Genomic DNA, 20,418 nt, shown 5'->3' with positions numbered 1-20,418 from the left:
AGTGTTTGCTGGCAGCTCAGGTGCATTTGTGCCGTGTGCACAAATGCATCGAGGTTGCTGATGAACTCGCTCGATCAAGATGTTGGGCAGGCAGGTCAGTTATGGTTGTCATGAGCATAGATCTTTTTTCTCCCAGTTAGTCTCAGTGTTAGCAAGCAAATACTCGCAAGAGACCGGAAAAATTTAGGGGATTTAGAAACGTAATTTTAGTAGGCATCCTGCGTTAGCATGCCCAAGTGATGATGCTAGTGTTTTCATGCAGAATGAATCTAAAGCAGATCAAGTACTCACTTTGGAGGTGGTACTAACTTGCTACTTTGCACTTATCAGAACCTTGCCAGTAATCTGGGCCCACCGGTAGCACCTGTGTCTGCCTACATACTCAGCTGTTCTGAGGCAGCCAAAATGCAAGGGGGAGATGGCAGACCTGTTTCTCTAGATTTATTAGATGAATTCTGTGGATGGCAACAAACAAAACAAAAAGACGGGTAAAAAAAATTTCCCAACCTGCCCAATTATTTTTTTTTTTTTTTCAAGTGTTTCTGACAATGTGTTTTCAGTGTCAAAAGACTATATATCATACTTCTTTGTCGAATATGCTGTCATTTGGCACGACTCCCTCTGAGCATATTTTAAGACACTGGCAGTATTCGCTCAAATTATGAGATAATTGAAAAAATAAAAAATATATCGAGGCCATGTGCACGTGCATGTTGAGCATTCTTTACTATATTGAATGCGCTATGACATGAATGCTCAATTACTTGCCTCAAAGTCAAGGTCAGCCAACATAACTCTTGCATCAGTGAATGCGATTCCTTCGACTCGATGTCAGACGCTTGGGTAGCCATCTCGACGGGATGTCTTTTTTTTCTTGCAGCACCGAAAAGGGAGACACAAAGGACGTCCGGCCCGGTAAGAGCTCCTTCTTGAACGTTTGGAAAAAACAAACTTAGCGAGAGGTTTGCAGAAATCCTCACAACAAAGGTTTCCAGTAGGGCGCATGTCCTCGATCGGCGCGTTTACCGCTTCCTCAAACGCGTTCCCACAGTTTGCCTCCCCCCCCGACAACGTCGTAGAAGTGTCTCGCGCCGTCGCCTGCCACGACCCTGGCAGGAGAAACAGACGTGACAAACGCTTCTTTCGCTGTAGCTTGCTCTTGGCTCAACAGTCCGTGGCAGGTTCATGGAGCACCGAGTCGGGACGCCCCGACAACGACACCGCCGGTATTCGCTTGCCTTTCTCGGAACATCTATAACCGAATGCCAGGATCGCGACATCCGACAGCACTGCTCACCGGCCGTTTTATTTTTGGTTCTGTGCCCTTTGATCAACTTGTACGATGTGTAAAACTAAAACCTTTCTCCATCTCTTTAGTTGTCAGCGCACTATTGCAGGGGGCCGGGGACCTGTCCAGCTGTCTCGCGGCTTTTTTGCCCGGCCTCCCCTTAGGTGTTCGAGGGCCGTGCGGCCCTCGAAAGCAGGTGGCGACGGAGCACTAAAATAAGCGTCCCCCAGTGGCAAACGGCGACGCCGCACCGAAACGACCGTTCCTCTGAAGCAAACGGCAGCGCAGCGCTCGCTCGTGGCACGTATCCCGCCCAACGGCGGTCATCGATACCTCTAACGAATGTGAAGTGTGAATGCCATGAAGGGGCTTTGATCGTACTGCCGCAAAACCTGACCGGGAGGGGACCCCCGGTGTCGCAGGGGCGGGCCGGTCGTCCTGGTGCCCCTGCATCTTCCTGAACCACCGCTGCTTCTCGGGGCCCTTCCTGTCCAAGGGCCGGCTGGCCGAGCTGCCCCGCCAGATCGGTCCCGGCCCCGTTGCCCTGGTGCTCCGGGAGGTGCTGAGCCAGATCATCAGCGTGGCCTACAAGTCCACCCGGGTGCTGGGAGAGCTCCAGCTCAAGGGGCCCCCCGACCCCAAGATGCAGCAGCAGCTGCTCAAGGCCAAGTGAGGAACGCCGGGCCCCCGCCGCTCCCCGATTGCGAGTCCGCGAAGCCTGTGGGGCACTCCGCGAAATCTCGGAAAGGCATCTTCGCGTCTCGCTTAGTGCACTCGAATTTCGCGGGTGGTGGTCTTTGACGAGATGGGTTCGAAACAAAATTGAGTTGTTGTCGTGAGCTCAGATTTTATCTTTGTAAGACTGCGCCGGGCTCCATCGAAAAAATGAAATCGTGTCCGAAACTCGAAACTTTGTGAAAATTTGAGGTGAGCAGTGGAGAATGCGAAAGTTTGAGAAGATGACGCTACCCGGATGAGAGGAAAACAAAACTTTGCTACGAGCCGATGTACACCTATGCCTAATATCTGTCGAACCAGTAAGTGACATCTTAAGTACCCGTAGCATTTATGTCGGTAAAAACATCTTTTCTGCATAAAAATAAATTGTCATGCTGTGGTGAGAATTTCTCTCACTGTTGCCCTTGGGTTCCTTTTGTCCTTTTTACAAAAAGGATACCGATAGTGGGTTAAGGTGGGTGGAGGAGGGAGATGCTAACGCTGTCGAGTACGTAACACCACAGTCCTTGGATTACCCTGTCAGGAATCTTTTCACCATCACGCTATGGGAAAGTTTAGCCTGGGGTCAGTTGAAGTGCCTGGGGCACGCGATCAACATTAGGAGTCAACCGGTTTTATTGCTCAGAACGGATAGACGGGGTTTTGAGAGGCCATCGTAGAGAAAGTCGCTGGATGTAGGTACTCCTTCTTAGAACCGACGGACCTGTCAAAAAGACGAATGATTGGAAGCACAATCTACATTTGAGACCTAAGGTTTGTATTATTTCTGAATAATTGAAATGCTATGTGAAGAAAGCTACGTCTCCGCTTTTAGGAGATAGCAGAACTTTTCCAAATGTCTTTTTTCTAATAGAGATTTTAATACTTTTTTTTTACCTTTTTTTAATATTAACTTGCATCAGGGCCACTTGTGGTGACAAAATTTCCCGGGGCGGAAACTACCGAAGTTTCCAGACCTTTCTAAGGACTGTAGTAATTCCACTGAAACTTGTGTATAATACAATCTGGCATATGTTAGGTGGACCTTTATCACATTTGTTTGTACGTTCATATGAAAAGATTGGAGAAACTTGAGTCTAAATCCGGCGCGTGAAAAGCACAGTCCGCTATACGGTTACGTAGATCACCGTCAGGCTTCACCACGTGGCAGAAGCTTGGGATAAAAGTGTTTTTTGCTTTCAGTTAACATGGTGGAATTGCACCGACTGAGTGCGATTTCACGATGGTGGAATTCTACATTCTAATCTACATTTTTAACACAGATTATGTTTATGTCTTCGACTTGGCAAGTTTTGACACTACGCTGTGCGAGCTGTGACCTTTGACATTTGCTGCAAAGTTAAATGGGGGAGGTTCTTGCTAAATTTAGTGGTGAAGTTTCTAGCTAAATATGACGGGAAAGTTCAAATGGCTCTGGCTGGGGGCATAGTTAAACACCAAGTCATCTGGTAGATATATAGTCAATGTAAACTATTTTGTAATATGTTGTCGAGGCAAGTCTAGCGGTCTAGCGTAGATTCCACAGTGCACCTTTGCACGAGATTCAGTGCAAATGAGATGCAAGGCAAGGCCACATGCTCTCACAGCAGTGTGAGACGGCAGCACCGTGGAAGCAAAGCCAGCCACGATAATGAAACACAGAATAGTTGACTCCGAGTATACTAGTTTTAATGTCAATTTTTATGCACAAACATATTCAACGATTCACTTAGCCAGTGGTCCTCAAATGGGGGTCTGCAGACCCTCTGAGGTCCTCAAAGGCCTTTTTTGCGGTCCATATGAGAAGATTGTTGAGCTGAGCTATAAAACTGATTTTATATCGACGCTTGCCATCTTGCAAAGCTGAATACAGACCGAACTGCGTACGCTGAGTCGGCAGGGTCGATTATTTTCCGTTTCAAAGCTTTGAAGCGTGTTTGCGCGCAATCAGTTTCCATTTACCCTTTTGCCATCGTTGTTGCCCCTCCCCCCAGTGGGTAAGGTCCCTCGACACTTCCACGGATCTGAGAGGGGTCCACGAAGCGTCGATGGTCAAGAACCACCGCACCGGTCCTTTGCTAGGTACAGAAGAAGGGAATGCAAGTTCCCTCTCACGCGCGATACGTAGAATAAATAAAATTTGAATGCAAAGTTTGCATCGTGGCCCCTGTAATCGGGCCGTCTCTCAGAGTCCTCTGACGACACGGGAACGAGGCGTGGCAACACCTGCGGCATCTCGGGGGGTCCCTCCCCTCCGCAGGTACCGGGGGCGCACGTACCGGGCGGTGGTGGAGACGGTGCGGTGCAGCAGCCAGCTGGAGCCCTTCTGCCGCGGCGTGTGCGCCAAGCTGCAGTGCTGCCCCAACCTGTTCGGCCCGCGCTGCTACGGCGACGAGGGCTGCCCCGAAAACTGCGCCAGCCTCACCAAGACCCGCTACGGTGGGCGTGCCCTCTTCCGTTTGCACGAAGCCCTCCAAGGGCGAGAGCTTCCTTCGTTGCCGATCGGACGTTTGGGCGAGCGTTATCGACCAGCGAGGGGCGTTTGAAGCGCTCGCGAGTCTGTAGTCGGGCGATATTGTCTCGAATGACGGGTTGACTACACAAAGAACAATCGAGGAAACCGAAACGTTTAATGTGCCGAGCTTGTGCCAAACCAAAAAGAAAACGGAAGGTAATGACGGAGCGTCGCGGACGTCGAAGTTGGCGCAGCAGCAGGTTCAAACATAAGAGCGAGACCGATCTTGGACCGCTTCACGGAGCACTTTTTGAACCCACGTGGGATTCTGGAACGTTCGGCGTAGGACTTTCGGCGCATGGAACATTTGTACCTCAATCGGACGAGGTTCTTGAACTTGCGAGAACGCTGAATCGATAGAACAAAGAAAAAAAGCGTTAGCTCCCAGGAATTGAACCTGAGGCCTCCACGTGAAAAACAAAAAAACTTCTCGCCGACGGACGGATGGCGAGAGGTCCCGCAGCTACCGACGTGCCCATTGCGAGCGCCTTTGTTCGTCGGTGGACGTTGGCTGCTGCGTGGCAACAGAATCTATGGAATTTCCGAAGGTAGAACGGCGATAAGAGCGGAAGGAGAAAACGGGGGTTAACTGAAGCAACACGCCTCATCCAGTTACAACTATGAAAGAAGCGTGGGTCGTCGACCGCGTCCTTCGTGAAATGGCGAACGATCACGATTTTGGCATGCGTTCAATGCCACTTTGCCGTGACACTCAGTTTGTAGCGGATTATCGACTTCTGTTGGTTACATTAGTGGATGACGCGGAGGTGTTTTCTCGTTGTATTCATCCGAGCATGACATCTTATATAACTCTGTTCAGCCTTAAGCACCAAAGCTACAAGCGCGAGCTAGCTCGCATTCCTGGCTTTGAGACGTGCATTCCTAGCGCGAGTGCTCATTCTGCAGAAGAGCGCTTCAAAGCAGCGACCTCAAGCTCTCGTGCTTGTGGTACATTCTGCAGTCTCAGTTCAAGGGTGAACGGAGGGAGTACAGCAAGCCAATCCGCGTTTTCACCCATGTTAGCAGATGAGTCATGTGCTCAAGCTATAGTATCTCGTCTCGCTCGGTGACAGCCAAATTCGATCTCACGTTCGCTCTTGCAGACACCACAACCGAGCCCGTGATGTGTGGATTTTTGATGCAAAACTATCTGAGCCCGTGGTGAGGCAATTAACTCGTGAAACGTAAGATTTACATCATCGCCGGAGAGCATGAGCAGCAGTACCGCGGCGCGCACACATGAGTGTGTCCCCAGCGGAGGTAGTGAAAGCGTTCCACATTTTTGCCACATGCTCTTAACTTTGCCGCCTGTGGACCAAGTTTGAAAATGTAAGCACGAATCGATTTGTCTCTTCGAACTGCATTTGATGAACCAAAGTGTTTCAAGAAGTTTCAATATCTTTTTAAAGAGTAATCAAATGTTTTCAAATCGGGATAAAGCAAACCTTTTATTCTGAAATGCCCAGACAGGCGGAGCCAGTATTTTTTTGCACGACATCCGTCAAGAGTACTCTCCGGAATACCGTTAGCGCATACGCGACATTGCCTGGTTTTTTTTGTTTTTTTGTTAGTATCGAAGGACTGTCATCATAACTACCATAGTGGTGGAAAGTGCTCAGTTAGGGTACTGACTAGGGTGACCAGGAGCCCTAATCTACACAGCGGAACCAGGGAACCGAGACATCGCCGCCTGCTGCGATAGGCCAGCTCCGCATTGTTGACCAATTGCAGCAGACGGCAATGTCCCCCGGTCTCTTGGTCCTGCCATGTAGATTAGGGCCCCAGAAGTCCCCCTTTTGCCGGGACAGCCCCATTTTAGAGGTGCATTTCTGTCGTCCCGTCATTCTTCACATGAAACATTCTTTGGCTGGTCACTCCGGATATCGTGAAGCCGCACTCTGCAAAGCCGTGGTCTGTTACGTCCCATAATGCAAAACTGTGCATGTTGCATTATGGGACGTTACAGACCTACACACCAATGTAGTTTCTCTGCTAAATTTAGCGGGGCAATCGACATACCGTGACCTATATGGCAATTTAGTTCCTCTAAATTTAGCGGGAAAATTGACGTCATGTGACCTAATGTCACATGATGCCAGAGCGTTTCACGTATGTGACACAATTGCCCAGCGATTTGCCATACAATTGTGACCTACATTCTGTTTGACCATAACTTGGTAAATGGCCAAAGCTATGGCCCTAGCGAACCGACTGGAGCATCGGCGTGAGGCCAGTGACAACGTGTCGTTGGAGTGTGACGCAGTTATCGTTACACGTTGCCCTGTTACCCGTCCGCCTGGCAACAGAAAGTGCTCGGCAAAATGTATCGCAGCTCGGGCAGCCTGGTTCAGAGCACTCTCGTTTGGTTTCGGTGCTGTCCCGCTGACTGCCAAGCTAACGCGGCGCTCTCTCTCGTGCAGCTTACCAGTTTGTGCGCAAGCGTCACCGGCGGCACCTGGCCTTGCGGAAGCCCAAGCAGCCCGACAAAGAGGAGGCACCCCCTGCACCGGTGGGTGCTTCCTGGTCTGGCTTGTGGGCTCGCGTTGCCAAGAGCCCCCGACCTGTAAGGCCGGTTAACGCGTGCGGTAGAGCACTAAATCAAAGCAATTTTTAAATGCCGCTATTTTTTTTTTGTAATGTTTTGTTCTTATGTTCTAATTAATTGCCTATTTCGTACTTTAATGCAAAAGCATTAACTGTCTCATGGAGCAAGCTGACGTCATCAGTTGAAGCGCGAAAACGGCATCTAGTTTCCTTCGGTTCCATTGGCTGGCGCGCGTCGACGGGGCTCCCATCAGCCGCTGCACTCCTCAGTTTCCAGGACTGCTCACCCCATGGCGCTGCGTGTCCATCAGCGCGCCGTTGCTCCCCTGGGCACAGAGCGTCGAAGGTCACCGTGCCCAGGAGATTACACACGCTGATCGGCGACGAAAAGTGTGCAGCAGACGAAAAAGGGAGCGGACGAGCAGCTTGCATGCTTTCGCTTTCACAGCTCATAAGAAATGCAGCGATGGAAGTGCTGCACCATTGGCGCCAAATCGTGTCATGAACGAAAGTCTGCTACATCTTACGCCAAAGTGCCGGTTTTGCTAAAAATTGTGCCACACCTGCGCCAAAATGGGCGAAGCAACAAAAAATAAAATCACGAGCCATTCCACTCTGTGATGGTAGATGACTAGCAAAGCTGTTCAGCACACGACACAGACATGACACAGAATTTTGAACAGAGGTATGAACGCATTACTTGTCTCGATCGGTGGTCGTCGTGACGAAAGGTACGCACTCACATGTGGAGGACTAACACCGCCTTGAGGAGCCGGAGGAAACTAGACACACGCAATGGGAACACCACCCTGCAAAAAGTAGACACGCACGACAGGACCGCCACCCCGCGGACGGAGACTAGGCATGCAAGCGCTTGGAACAACGACAAAGAGAGAGCGGTGCGAGCGTAGACATGACCCGAGTTTTTGTTGTTGCACACGAAAAATGCTCGGAGCCCTAGCCACAAACAGCTTCGCTCTAATGTATATATATTGGTCGATTTTATATATTTAGAGAAGTAAGAGGAAAGGAAAATGGAACAAATATGTATTTCAGAGCGTCTCTATTCCACGTATATTTTGTTTTATATCAGGTCAGCGTACAGTCGAAGGCTTGAACACGTACAACCACAAGCAGATACTAAAAGCGCAAGACGCGGGCCATTCGCTGCACTTGAATCGTTTAGTCGATGAAAGACCATGCACTGGAAGATGGACGAATGTCATGATGTCGCGCTAGTGACGCTGGTTGGTCCCCTTAACTCGCAGAAGCGGCTGCTCTTTAAATTGAGGTGAAACAAAGTATTGAGATTGTTCGTCAACCGTGCTGGTTGCTTGATGCGCTGGCGGATTGATTGCCGACAACCTCTAAATTTCCAGATTATGTCGGCGATGTACGGAGCTGAACGTTGCTAAAAAGCATTGCCACATTGTAGGATGGCGGCTACTGCGATAAGAAGGAAACCAGGGTCTTGTACTCCCGATGAGATCACTTGATTATCGTGTCTGCCGCATGCATCCGTGCCGCCTCTCACCAGTGCGCGCGTTTCGAGCTTCACCGCTTTGCACCGGAGTGCTAATTGCAGCGGCTGACATGGGTGAGCGCCTGGGTTAGCGCGATAGGCTCAGTACTATTCCAACTCTTTTTTTCTTTGCCTTTGTAGTAAGTCGATGTCCCAAATTAAAAATCTGCGCTAGGAAAAAAGGAACGGTTGTCTATATTTGAACAAATTGTAGTCAAGGTTGTTCCCTTGCGGCGGTCGATCGAAAGAACAGCAAACTTTGACCTCACTATGGTTCGAACGCCGCTATGGAGCAGTGTCACTTGTACAAGTGTAGTTTTTCATAATGTTTGTGGGTGGTTGTTTTGGCAGTTTGTAATATTATTCTTGAGCTTGGTAGGTTCGCGAAACTTGGGCTGACGCAGTTTTGATGATAGACGAGCAGGTTTTTGTAAACATTTTACAGAACCTATACGTATACACAGGCTCAATAATCTACCGGCTGTTAAAGTGCGAGGGGAGAGAAGCTTTATCCCAACCGAAGTGTTGTGCCATGAGTTTAGTACCCATTGTAATTGGAACCTTCTCTGACTAGAGCCTTATTTCTAAAAACAAGGATTTGTGTTCTTTTGGTGCCCTACAGTATATCTATTCTTATTAGGAAAGGTAAAAAGTAATATGCTTCAGTATCAAAGAAGAACCCTTAGTCATTATCAAAGATGAACTCATTTAGCGATGCAATCACGTTTTAATTTTCAAGTGATGTGCTAACAGATGTTGGCGTCTGCTCCAAAAGAATCAGTGACTGCTCCAAACCAATGTTCTGCCAGCTACAGAACCTGCTACAAAAGGCCAAATGCCGTTTCCATCACTGGAAATGCTCAGATGTACCTCAGTCTTTTTCCTCGTTCACCCCATCACCCGATCGAGTTTTCTTTCTGAACTTCAAATTTATAATAAAGACAATATTCTATTGTGCCGTACATTGCTTTGATCATCAAACCACGTAGGCGACTCTTTTTCTAGAGAAATTTCTCCTTGAAACACATAGTTCTGCTTGTCCCTTTCACTTTAGTGCTTGGGGTCATTATTGGTGGTGCGACTTAAGATTTGAAGGTAAACGTTCGGCAGCCCTCTGCCTGGTTAGGAGTACACATGAAGCGAAAAATAGGGACTCTAACCAAAAATTTAATAAACATTTACCCGACGTTTCGGGACCAGTTCGGTCCCTTGCTCACGGGTGAGTGACGAAAAGAAAAAAACACGTGTCGTCTAAGTGCACATACGGATGTAGGGGGCTTTGCTCACGTCGCGCAGTCCCGAGACGTAGCTGCTGGGCAGGGAGCCCGAAGAACGATTCACGTTCCCCTTTGTGCGCTGGATAAACCAGGACTCAACGAAGAGCCGCTTTCGCCAATTCTTCTCCAAGGCCAGCACGGTGCTTCCCTCGAAGTCGACAGTGTGGCCGGCTGCTTCTGCGTGCTCCGCGAGGGCGCTCGCCTCCACACCCTTCTTCCGGACATCATATCTGGTTTATTCTTCGGATACTCGAGAAATCAAGGCATCCACCCCTAGGGCGCAGCAGTCCCCCTTCCGTTCGCGTCTGTGTCCCCTACATTGGCCGCACCAGCGAGACCCTTCCCCCGTCCTCGGTCGCTACGGGATTGCGGTGACTCATAAGCCTGTGTCGACAATCGGTCATCGCCTCCCCCTCCCAAAGGATCGGCCCCCCAAAGAAAGGGCCCAAGGCTTGGTCTACCGCATACCATGCAAGGATTGCCCGGCCTCATTCGTTGGCGAAAGTAAGAACTTCGCAGAGAGGCTTACGCGACACAGATATGATGTCCGGAAGAAGGATGTGGAGGCGAGCGCCCTCGCGGAGCACGCAGAAGCAGCCGGCCACACTGTCGACTTCGAGGGAAGCACCGTGCTGGCCTTGGAGAAGAATTGGCGAAAGCGGCTCTTCGTTGAGTCCTGGTTTATCCAGCGCACAAAGGGGAACGTGAATCGTTCTTCGGGCTCTCTGCCCAGCAGCTACGTCTCGGGACTGCGCGACGTGAGCAAAGCCCCCTACATCCGTATGTGCACTTAGACGACACGTGTTCTTTTCTTTTCGTCACTCACCCGTGAGCAAGGGACCGAACTGGTCCCGAAACGTCGGGTAAATGTTTATTAAATTTTTGGTTAGAGTCCCTATTTTTCGCTTCACGACTTAAGATTGTTCACTAATGTGTATCTATGCTTGATGCAACTAACCTGAAGCAGCAACAGCAACAGCAGCAGCAGCAACAACAGCAACAACAAGAAGGGGCCTCTGAGGACGAGGATTCCCCGGTGGAATGTGCCCCAGTACGGACGACAAAAGCACCCGTGGGGCGTCCCAGGAAGCGGCCGCTGCCATCCCGTTCGGTCAGCCCGCAGGACTCCCCGGATAACAACCCCAAGTCCCAGGTGGGTGCTGCCCTTGTGCACTAGACCTTCAAGCATTTCGCCTTTACAAGCATCTCTAATAGTTGCGGTAGTCAGATACAAGATAAGAAAGACTGTGCAAGGGGGAAAAGGGCTCTCCACTTCAGCTTTTCTAGTTTTCTCCCTTTTCCCCCTTGCACTGTCTTTCTGGTGTTGTGTCTGGTTATCATATTAGCCCGAGTCATCGCCCATTCCCGGGTCATCGCCCATTCCCGGGTCGTCGGGCGAATATCGATTTCCAAAAAAATACCGCCCCAAACCTTGCAGTTGGAGGATGTCCGTGACAAAGTAGAACGAAGGAGGGAAAAACACTTCTCTTTGTTTCCGGATTTCCTCCCCGATTTCCGCAGCCCCAAATTCAGAGTACATCCGTGCAAAAGGAAAGCGAGGGAGACGACAAAATGAAACTTTGTTTTGCTTACAAAAAAGCTTGTTTGTACAAAAAAAAACAAATCTGAAAGATACCTAACAGAAGCACTAACCCATTCAGGGATCACAAAGTCAGCGAACACCCCTTATCATGGAATGTAACCAAAAAGTGTGAGGTTGAAGTTTGTCTCCACCAAAGTAAGGTCAGCACGATCCCGCTCCTTCTCCCGGAATGTCGCGGCTGCGTGGTAAGGTTGTGCAATGTTTAATAAGACAAAGCTAACTGGTAAATAAAGATTTGCTGGAACGCCGCACACAGACGTCTATAGAGCATCCCATATCGAGCTCCGTGTTCACGGTGCCATCCACGCCACGCAGCAACGCCGCCTCAACCCTCATTGATAGCACACATCCATGCACCAAACAAAAAAGTGAAAGTTGCGCAAGAGCATGCTCCTTGCAGTTGAGGGGCGCCCGACACCAAAGTATTTGCCATTACGATCGCCGGCATTTCTGCTTCCCCATCATTGCTCTTCGTCGATTCTTTTGTCCGCCCCCTCATTGCGCCTGGTTTGTTTTTCTATTTTCTCTTTTTTTAAATTAAAAAAACGTGCTCCAAAAAAATTGCATTTTGTCTTAGTTTCGGTTTCTATCGACTCGATTGGCAACAATGAGCGCGCTTAGCTTGGTCGGCCTTGCAATCGTTTGTTCTGTTTATTCTCCCTGTGTATCCAGAGTCGGAAGCGCGCGAAAAAGCTCGGGGGTCGGATTCCAAAGGTTGCACCACCTGCGACTGGATTGCTATTCTTCAACCATAAGCGGTTAACCCGGGATCCGGACGTCAGCCAGTTGAAAACAAATGAGCAAAAAATTCCTCTAAGTACTTCATCATTAGAAGTTAGAACCGCATTCCCGAAAGATAACTCATGATTTGATTAAACTGAAACGTGGTCCGATCCGAAACCTTGCCGGCCACCAGGTCTCATGCGAGCGGTAGATCCCCCCTTGTCAGTATCGAGGTGTCGGGGAAGAAGCACAACACAGACGCGGGAAAAGCAAGGAGGGACCTGAGCCTTCCAGGCCACTTTAAGTGTCGGTACGGTCAGGGAGAGGGTGGTGCCGCTTTTAATCCCCATTCTTCCCATCGTTTTTCTTTTCTGGTTCCCAACGGGTTCGCCCGTTTGCGGAGTTTGTTTTGTTGGTGGCGGAGGGGCGACGGATTATGTTTCATCTTTGGGTACAGTTGTTTGGCGTTGACCTTGCAGACGGAGGGGTGGGTGTGTTGACTCGCAAATGTTGCCGACTTAGCAAGCAAAGGTGCCGCCAGGATACTGTGTATCACCAAGCTATCCTCGTTTTTCTCTTTTGTTTCCAAATTGGAGATGTTTCCACTGGCTAGCGTGCTTTCTGGAGGCTTTGCTCAGTCTGCCGTCTGTAGTACTTGTCGTTTTCTGTGTATTGGCGATAATTGTTTGTGGACTCGTAGGTTTGGGAATGCCGAATCACTTGAGTCAGCGAAGTATGGTTTATCACTTTCTGGTTTTTTAGGGAAAGTTTTATAGAGACAGTTTTGTATGTATACGTTTCTGTAAATAGCATTTTTTAGGGCTAGTTTAGTGGGATCAGTGCCATCGAGACAGCCCTGCAGAGAAGACAGTTCCACGGGGGCATTGACAGCTCAGACCCTCTGCTTGTGCACAGGCCCCTCCTGCGGGTCACCCAGACACCCTGACCTCGAACCCCCTCGAATGGAGCGTGGCCGACGTGACCAACTTTGTGCGCAACACCCCGTGCTCCTACGTCGCCCGGCGCCTACACGAGCAGGTGAGGCACTGCACTCCAGCCATCAGCTTGAACAAAATATTTTTCCTGAAAAACAGCGAGAGGCTATGCGAAGAACCCCAGCTAATTTTGTATTGGCCCAGCCGAGAAGATTGAGAGGATTTCTTGCATCGGAAATTACTACCTGCTCATCGATAGGAGCTCGGTCTCTGCTTGACCATAGTACTTGCAGCTGGGGAAAGGTGCCAAGGTTTCAGAGGTGACATTTATTAAAGTAAAAGTTTGGAAGTAAAAAGTTTAATCTACCTACCAGAAAACATTGTGAAGTATTTGATGGCAAATAATTTTTCAAAAAGAGGAGCTGGAAATGGAGAATTTATTCCTTTGGTACGATGTTACCTGCCGTGGCAGATGTTAGGTATAATTGGCAAATTAATTACCTAAAATTTACTAATACACTTCTTTATGATTTGTTTTAGCTGGCATATTCTGGCTAGAAATCTCTTGTCCGTCGTCAAAATATGTAGGTAGTTTGCAACATCTCTGATTGGAACTACTACCGTATAAACTCGTGTAAGGGCCGCACTATTTTTTCCCGATTTGAGGGCAAATTTTCAAGGTACGACCCATACACGGATAAAAAAAAAAAAAATCTGTATCCACATTTTGAAATGAACGTACATGAGCACGCTTGGCTTCACTGGTCGAAAACGCCTTCACTTCGGAATCCGGACTGAATCGTCAGTCGGATTTAATTAGTTTACATACTGCAATACGCAACTTTTTTTTTTTTTTTTGTACTTGATAGCATGCGCGGCAACTTTCGACTTGAATCCCGTATGACTGTTGAAGTGGTACTTGCCCATAGCTCTCAGATTGCGCGAAAGGGCAGACAAATCGCGCTGCTTTGAAACGAATCGAAGTACAAAAGAAAACCTCCCCAGAGCGTACAGTGGCGTACGGAAACCTGAGTGCACGCGTGAGCCGAGCTTGCTGAATCCCCATTCCTCGCGCTTGCCACGGAAGCTGACATATCCTTTATCTTTTCTCAATGTCTTCTGGCCGCAACATAAACGCATCCCGACGGTGCGGCCGACCACGATCGAGGTCAGCAGCCATTGTGCCATTCGGTGATACGGATGAATGGAGAGCAAATATCGGGGATGCGGAGACGTGCCGCTACGTGCTCGGGCGGTGGCTAGCGCCATCTGGCGATATATATTCATAGAAACTTGGCATTACAGTTGGCGCACCTCAAAAACAAGGGGGCGCGGCGCATACACGAATAATTTAATTTTTTTTTTGCAATATTTTGTCCTAAATACGGGGCTGCGGCCCTCACATGCAATTATACGGTATGTGGTGGATCCACCTGAATTATTCGAAGCATTTGACCGAAAGGAAAGACTGCACATAGCCAATACCACCTAGAACACAAGGCCTGCGCGTTTCCTCCTCTAAACGTCATCACTAGTAGATCCCCTCAGCGCCCCCTAGCTAGCCCGGATGAGCAGCATCGTCTGCTACATCGTCTGCTCCATCGCCTGCTTCAGTGGTTTGTGTAACAGATAATGAAAGAGATGCTCACGCCGAGTGTCTCTTGCAAATAGCATACGATGAAGTTAGACGTTCACGTGGAGCGTCAAATGCATGAGCGAAATTGCCTTACTGCTGCGCGAAGTGCTGAAAAGCCCTTCGTTGGACGCTGACACTGGACGCCATTTTCGAGGGCGCTGTTTATACCTCGGGTAGCGGCTTCGAAGCGTTCTACCGCAGAACGAGCGCGCGCGCTAGAAATGCGCGTCTCAAAGCCAGGAGCGCGTGCTAGCTCGCGCTCCTGGCCGAGGGAGCGTTCGCGTGCACGTCGCAAATGCACTGGAAGCTCGCTATCAGCTCGCGCTCAGCAGTCACCCACACAGCTGCGGCCGCAAGTGAATGCGACGTAGTTGTGACGCGGCCCCTACTCTCGTCAAGCTTTGGGCTGTTTGCCGCTTGGGGCGGGTCGGGGATCTACTAACGAAACGTCATGCGCAGGCCTTGTCTTCTAGGTGGTATTGACATAGCCCATTGTTACATGTTGCATCGAAACTTTGCAGGAATGGGAAGGTAACATTATGTTGGAAAGTATATATGGTTGTACAGCCTAGGAAAAGTATGTCTCATTATGTACAGTTTACTTGAAGCATACTACTTCAACCAATGTATTGGGTGTTTGGGGGGAAAAGGGAACAGTGTTTTTCTCACCGCAAAAATAAACTGTATGTATCGCTGTCTCTGCTCAAATGTTGCGCTAGCAGTTGGGGCCACTGTTGAAGTTCCAAAAATTGTTGTTACCCAATTCAAAAGTTGTAAGTGACTTTGGAAACTTTTCAGCGAGCAAATGGAGCCTGAGTGGTGGACGCCATTCATCTCCATGCATACTTCTGCTGCGTTGGCTGCTGTTTTGTCATTGGAAATTTTCGAAAATCGCCTATAACTTTTTTTATTAGGTAATTGTAAATTCTGAAACATCTGGTCTGAACCGCTACCACCACATTTAGGCGGACTCTCAATCGGCATTCTGCAACGCGTCGTTTATTTTTGCGGCAAGGACGCGTCTCTTTTTTGTTTCCGTAAACGGCCGGCAGTTTACTCTAAGTATCCCTCACCCAACGTATGTTTTACTTTATTCCAAGCGAAAAATATTTGAAGTCCTTTTTGGATGTATCTTCTATAATAGGCAATAGCTCGGGCCACTTTGCCTAAAAACAAAACAAAAAAATTAATTTTTTGTGGCCAATTTTTTTTTTGCTGTCTTGTAGTTTAGTGATTGACAACTTGTAAAAGGACTCTGACAACCCCCCCAAAAAATGTGTATTTTTTGCCAGGCGATTTATTGTGGTGTCGGAAGACTACCCAATCAATATTTTACTATAGTGTCGCAGATATTTTTGATGAAGTCAAAAAACGCAACTGTTCGGAACCAAAACTGAAACTGGACTCGGCATGAAGAGAAATGTAGAGGAGAAAGATACAAAAATTCATAGGGTCTCTTCTGTTATCCCTAAGACGACTTGAAGGCGAAAGCCCAAGCGCCAATGCATTGAAGACAGACACATGATTTACTTACTTCACTTTGATTCCGCTTAATTCGCTTTGTCATCCTTCTTAATTTTATTGCCTCTAATTCGCTTGAGTGGTCATGTAAACGTAATAGCGCACCTCCGAAGACAGCGCGCTTTCTGACGAAGCATCTTTGGCGCCATTCATTGGCTCACTCAGATCGTGGCGTCGGCTGTGGTCCCGGTGATAGCGAACCTCCGAAGACAGCGCGCTCTCTGACGACGCACCTTTGGCGCCGCTTCATTTGGTACCTTTCATGTCGACGACGTGTTTTCTGAAGGTTGACTGAACGATGAGACATATAAGGCTTTCGCCTTAATAATTACGTGACTCTGCAACTTTTTATCTTTTTCAATCAACGTATTTGCGGCTTTTTGGAAGTCCCAAAAATGGGTATCATATTTTTTGTCCATTCCTAGTACTGAGTTTGTGCCTTCGATGACCCACAACATCGATTATATTTGGTTGTTCTGTGTAGACCATAGAAAATGGCACATGACCACGGAGAAGAGAGTGAGCGCGACTCAAACCGGCCATTTCTCGATCGACGGCTTTCTGGCAGAAAGAAAATGATTTTCCAGCCGCAAATTGTGTTCAGGGTAGTTTGGCTCCCATATGTCTTGTATATAAATAAAAACCTTGGCAAGCAATAGTGTCTTTTTAAAGGGACGAAATGATTTTCTAGCTTTTTCCAAATGAAGACCCCAATTATTATACAATGTTCATGAAACCCGGAGCAAGAATCAGTTTTCGTTTTATTGCCTCCAGTCTCGCACCGAAAAAGATGAAAACTCACGTCTGCTTTCTTCCTCGATTTGACCGGACTCTGCTGCCAACATGTGAAATCACGCTGCCGTGACGTAAAATATGTCTTTCTAGCAGAAACGGAAGTTCTCCCACCCGAGCAAAGGAAAGGCGTCGACATTCGAACGATGCCACCTACTGAGGTCTCCTTGTGCGCAGATTGCTTCGTAGGACTTGTTGGTCCGCGACGCTTGCGTGTTCAACGCTGTGGCCATGGATACATCGGAGCTGAGGGAAGTGCAACTTAAAATGTTTCGGTATAACGAAAGCTGGGCCTTCTTCCATATGCCGGTACGCCCCCGCGGCAAAACAGGAACTTGCTCGACAACGGCTGCAGCAGTTTGGCGCCAAAACTGACTGCGGAAAGGTGATTAATCGGTACAGATTGGTAGGTTCGCATTTGGCTGCGAACACAAAACGCTAGAAATGAAGTAGTATAAATTTCTAATGGAATTCCTCATAGAGATAGTACCTCCCATGCTCTTGACGCTGCGGCTAACGAGACCGGATATCAAACCCTGTCATTTCTGTCAAAGGTATTCGTCGGGAACTTGATCGTTTGCGAGCACAGTGCGGATGACAAATTAGTTGTACCCAATACTAAAGTCAACCAACGTGCTAAAAAAAAAAAAAAGCAAAAAAAAAAAAAAGCACCGACACTCTGGATGTTGCGGTTACTTTGCGAGGTGGCACAATCTACCGCCCATTGCAGAAAGTTTCGCCACAACTCGTTTATTAATCCACCCAATCATGCACTCAGCTTCATTGCGAGTGTTTGAAGGAGCTTAAGATAAGTCCGCCTTTATTTGCCAAAAGTTCATATCAAAAATTTAGAATTTAGCCTTCCTAATCCCACGTGCTAGTTTTCCTTTTATCCAAAAAAAAAAAACTATATGCAGTCAGTAAAATTCTGTCTGAAATTGTTTCGCACTTGCATCTTGATGATTCGTTCCTTTTTATCCACTAACGCCGCATTCTCATCGGCTCTGGAACGATAATAGAAAGATCAGGACATGCATTTGCTGAGCTGTCAACGACCGCATCACCAGGCAGAGTGCGGTGATCGCCAGGACGACCTTCAAAAAGCCGGGAAAAAAATAATATAAAAAATAAATAAATAACTCCCGGCGTTGTTAAAACCTGGGAGTTTTTCGTCGTCTGAACTGCCGAGAGACCGTCTACAGAGAGCATTGCCGCGGCCCCGCAGGAGATCGACGGCCAGGCCCTGCTGCTGCTCACGCTGCCCATGGTGCAGGAGTTCCTCGACCTGCAGGGAAGCCCCGCCGTGCAGTTCTGCCAGCTGCTGGAGCGCCTCAAGCTCGCCTTCTACCTACAGTACGCCCCCAAGGGGACCCAATAAAGCCCCGCCCAACGGCTGCCCGGACCCTTCTTACGGTCGCCGACAGAGTTAAAACGGCGGGGCCTGTCTTTCGAACGCCCCGCCTCTGCTGCGTGCCGGAGGCGTTGTCCTGCCATTCTCAGTTTGTCAGTGGCTGTGGTACCCTGTCTTCCGGAGTATAGTCCACGGAATATACACGTTTAAAAGTTGAGATTTCATGCGGTGCGAACCCTCTCTAAGAGCAGACTGTGCACCATCCCAATACTTGCGAGGCTTCAGCCCAGCATGTGCAGGTTCGTCGCTTCGGAAAGCAAGCAAATCACGTGCCATACGCACGAATACTGGAAGCGCTTTAAAAAAATCTATACGAGAATTTTTCATTTATTTTTTGTAAGAATGTTTATAAATGATAGTATGTTGTAGATTTTGAAATTGGCAGATTATATTAAAGACGATTTCTGCGTGACACAAGCTTTTTCGTGCGCTAAGAAAGCAGGCATTTTTCGAGGTGTCCAGTAGATGCAAATTTGATGTGCAAACTACGCTCTAACAACAAACTAACTAAAAAAAATTTTTTTTTAGACTGTAGTTTGGTTTTGTGGATTATATCTTCGAATATCGCGCATACGCCGATTCCACACTAAGCGCCCATTTCGAAATTTGTAAGATCTGAGAATATATGCTATATGTAAAATGGATGACTGGACAAGTGCCCATCCCCATTTTTTCTCGATTATCTCTAAATTTTGAGTGGGCGCTTGCCCGGTATTTTACGGCAGTCTGAAAAATATGGCACCACTACAAGTGAGGTCCCAAGCCGTTCGAACCTGCTTTAAGAAAATCTCGATTACTTTTGCAATCTCTGGCATTGTGATTTAGCACGAAGGTGCGGCTGGGTGGTGCATTTGTTCTTCGAAAATAATAAAGAGTGTGTTTGCTTTCATTAAAACTTACAGCTGAAAACCATAGTTTTGCTTATGGACCGACATGCAGTACAGTCTTTTTGATGTCAATTATATTAAAGGAGCTGTGCAACAATTTCAGGGCTTTGCCTAAATAATTGTGGAAGTTAATGCCTGACACTTGTGAAGTGAACTACAGAAAACAGATTTTGCCTGGATACCCTAGTTTTTATTTAAAAAAAAAAATTAAAAAGATCCAGGTTTTTGCCGCCTCTCAACTCGTACGTCGTCTTCCGGGTCACGTGCGCAGCGACGTTGATGGGGTAGGCGCGGGGTTCCGGAAAAGTTCTCTCTTTAGAGCCATCAGTGAGCAGTGAGAACTCAACCGCTCGCAACCGCAGGACCACGTGCTGGCGGGCACCACGCGAACAATATGGTGAAAGAAGGAAAGTCTCATCCGGGTCTGGCCATACCCGTTTGGCCCTGTCCCCCTCCCCCTCCAGCTTCTGGCGGCTGTTTGCGGTAGCAGATAGAGCTGACAGTTTTGTGAACCTAGGATAGATGGCGCCACTAAAACTCCGTATAATAAAAGTTTTGTCGATGATACCAGGTTTTTGACGCATTTATATATATGTTAGAACGACAAGATTTATAGAAAAGTTACCTTTTATCAAGTAGGTATTTGCACAACTTGCTATGTTTCTACAAGATTCCCCATTGACGTCACGCCGCGTGCTTCTTATGGCCACCGCTAGCGGCTGCAGGTCGGGGAATATTCTAAGTTTTGCCTCGCTATTACGAGGCGGAATCGCAACATTTCGATGAAAGGAGGTGTGCTTCCTGTCATTTGTGACAAGGTGAACGATGTCAAAATTAGAAGATGCCAATTCTTTCAACGTTAAAATCGTTGCACAGCTCCTTTAAAAACCTGGACGTTTGATGCGTCCGATTGAACAGAAGCGACCAAGAGGGCGAAGAGAATTCTTGCTCTCGTTCCCTGTTTTGTCAAATAAAATGCATCCAAAGTCCCACTTAAATGCTTTTTCACTTTTAGTCTAAAATAACTAATGAGCCATAGGAAATTTT

The 20,418-nt window shown here is 48.1% G+C and overlaps 1 protein-coding gene across 2 annotated transcripts in view; it reads left to right on the top strand.

The window, feature by feature from the left end:
* Positions 1 to 18,467, top strand: part of LOC8038987 (scm-like with four MBT domains protein 2) — a 72,116-nt gene extending 53,649 nt beyond the window's left edge. The window contains exons 13-20 of one of the 2 annotated variants that reach the window (XM_040215315.3): positions 881 to 915; positions 1,711 to 1,957; positions 4,266 to 4,444; positions 6,941 to 7,029; positions 9,008 to 9,010; positions 10,828 to 11,016; positions 13,105 to 13,227; positions 18,299 to 18,467. In XM_040215315.3, coding sequence (XP_040071249.1) covers positions 881 to 915; positions 1,711 to 1,957; positions 4,266 to 4,444; positions 6,941 to 7,029; positions 9,008 to 9,010; positions 10,828 to 11,016; positions 13,105 to 13,227; positions 18,299 to 18,451 — 1,018 coding nt within the window. In that variant the 3' untranslated portion in view covers positions 18,452 to 18,467. The remainder of the gene's footprint in view (positions 1 to 880; positions 916 to 1,710; positions 1,958 to 4,265; positions 4,445 to 6,940; positions 7,030 to 9,007; positions 9,011 to 10,827; positions 11,017 to 13,104; positions 13,228 to 18,298) is intronic. The other variant, XM_040215316.3, reaches the window with a different exon arrangement.
* The last annotated feature ends 1,951 nt before the right edge of the window (positions 18,468 to 20,418 follow it).

The sequence above is a fragment of the Ixodes scapularis genome, unplaced genomic scaffold (assembly GCF_016920785.2).
Source record: "Ixodes scapularis isolate PalLabHiFi unplaced genomic scaffold, ASM1692078v2 PGA_scaffold2__306_contigs__length_199485367, whole genome shotgun sequence".
NCBI classification, from domain to species: domain Eukaryota; kingdom Metazoa; phylum Arthropoda; class Arachnida; order Ixodida; family Ixodidae; genus Ixodes; species Ixodes scapularis.
The sequence above is the reverse complement of the archived record's forward strand: the minus strand, read 5'-3'. Positions and strand labels throughout refer to the sequence as shown.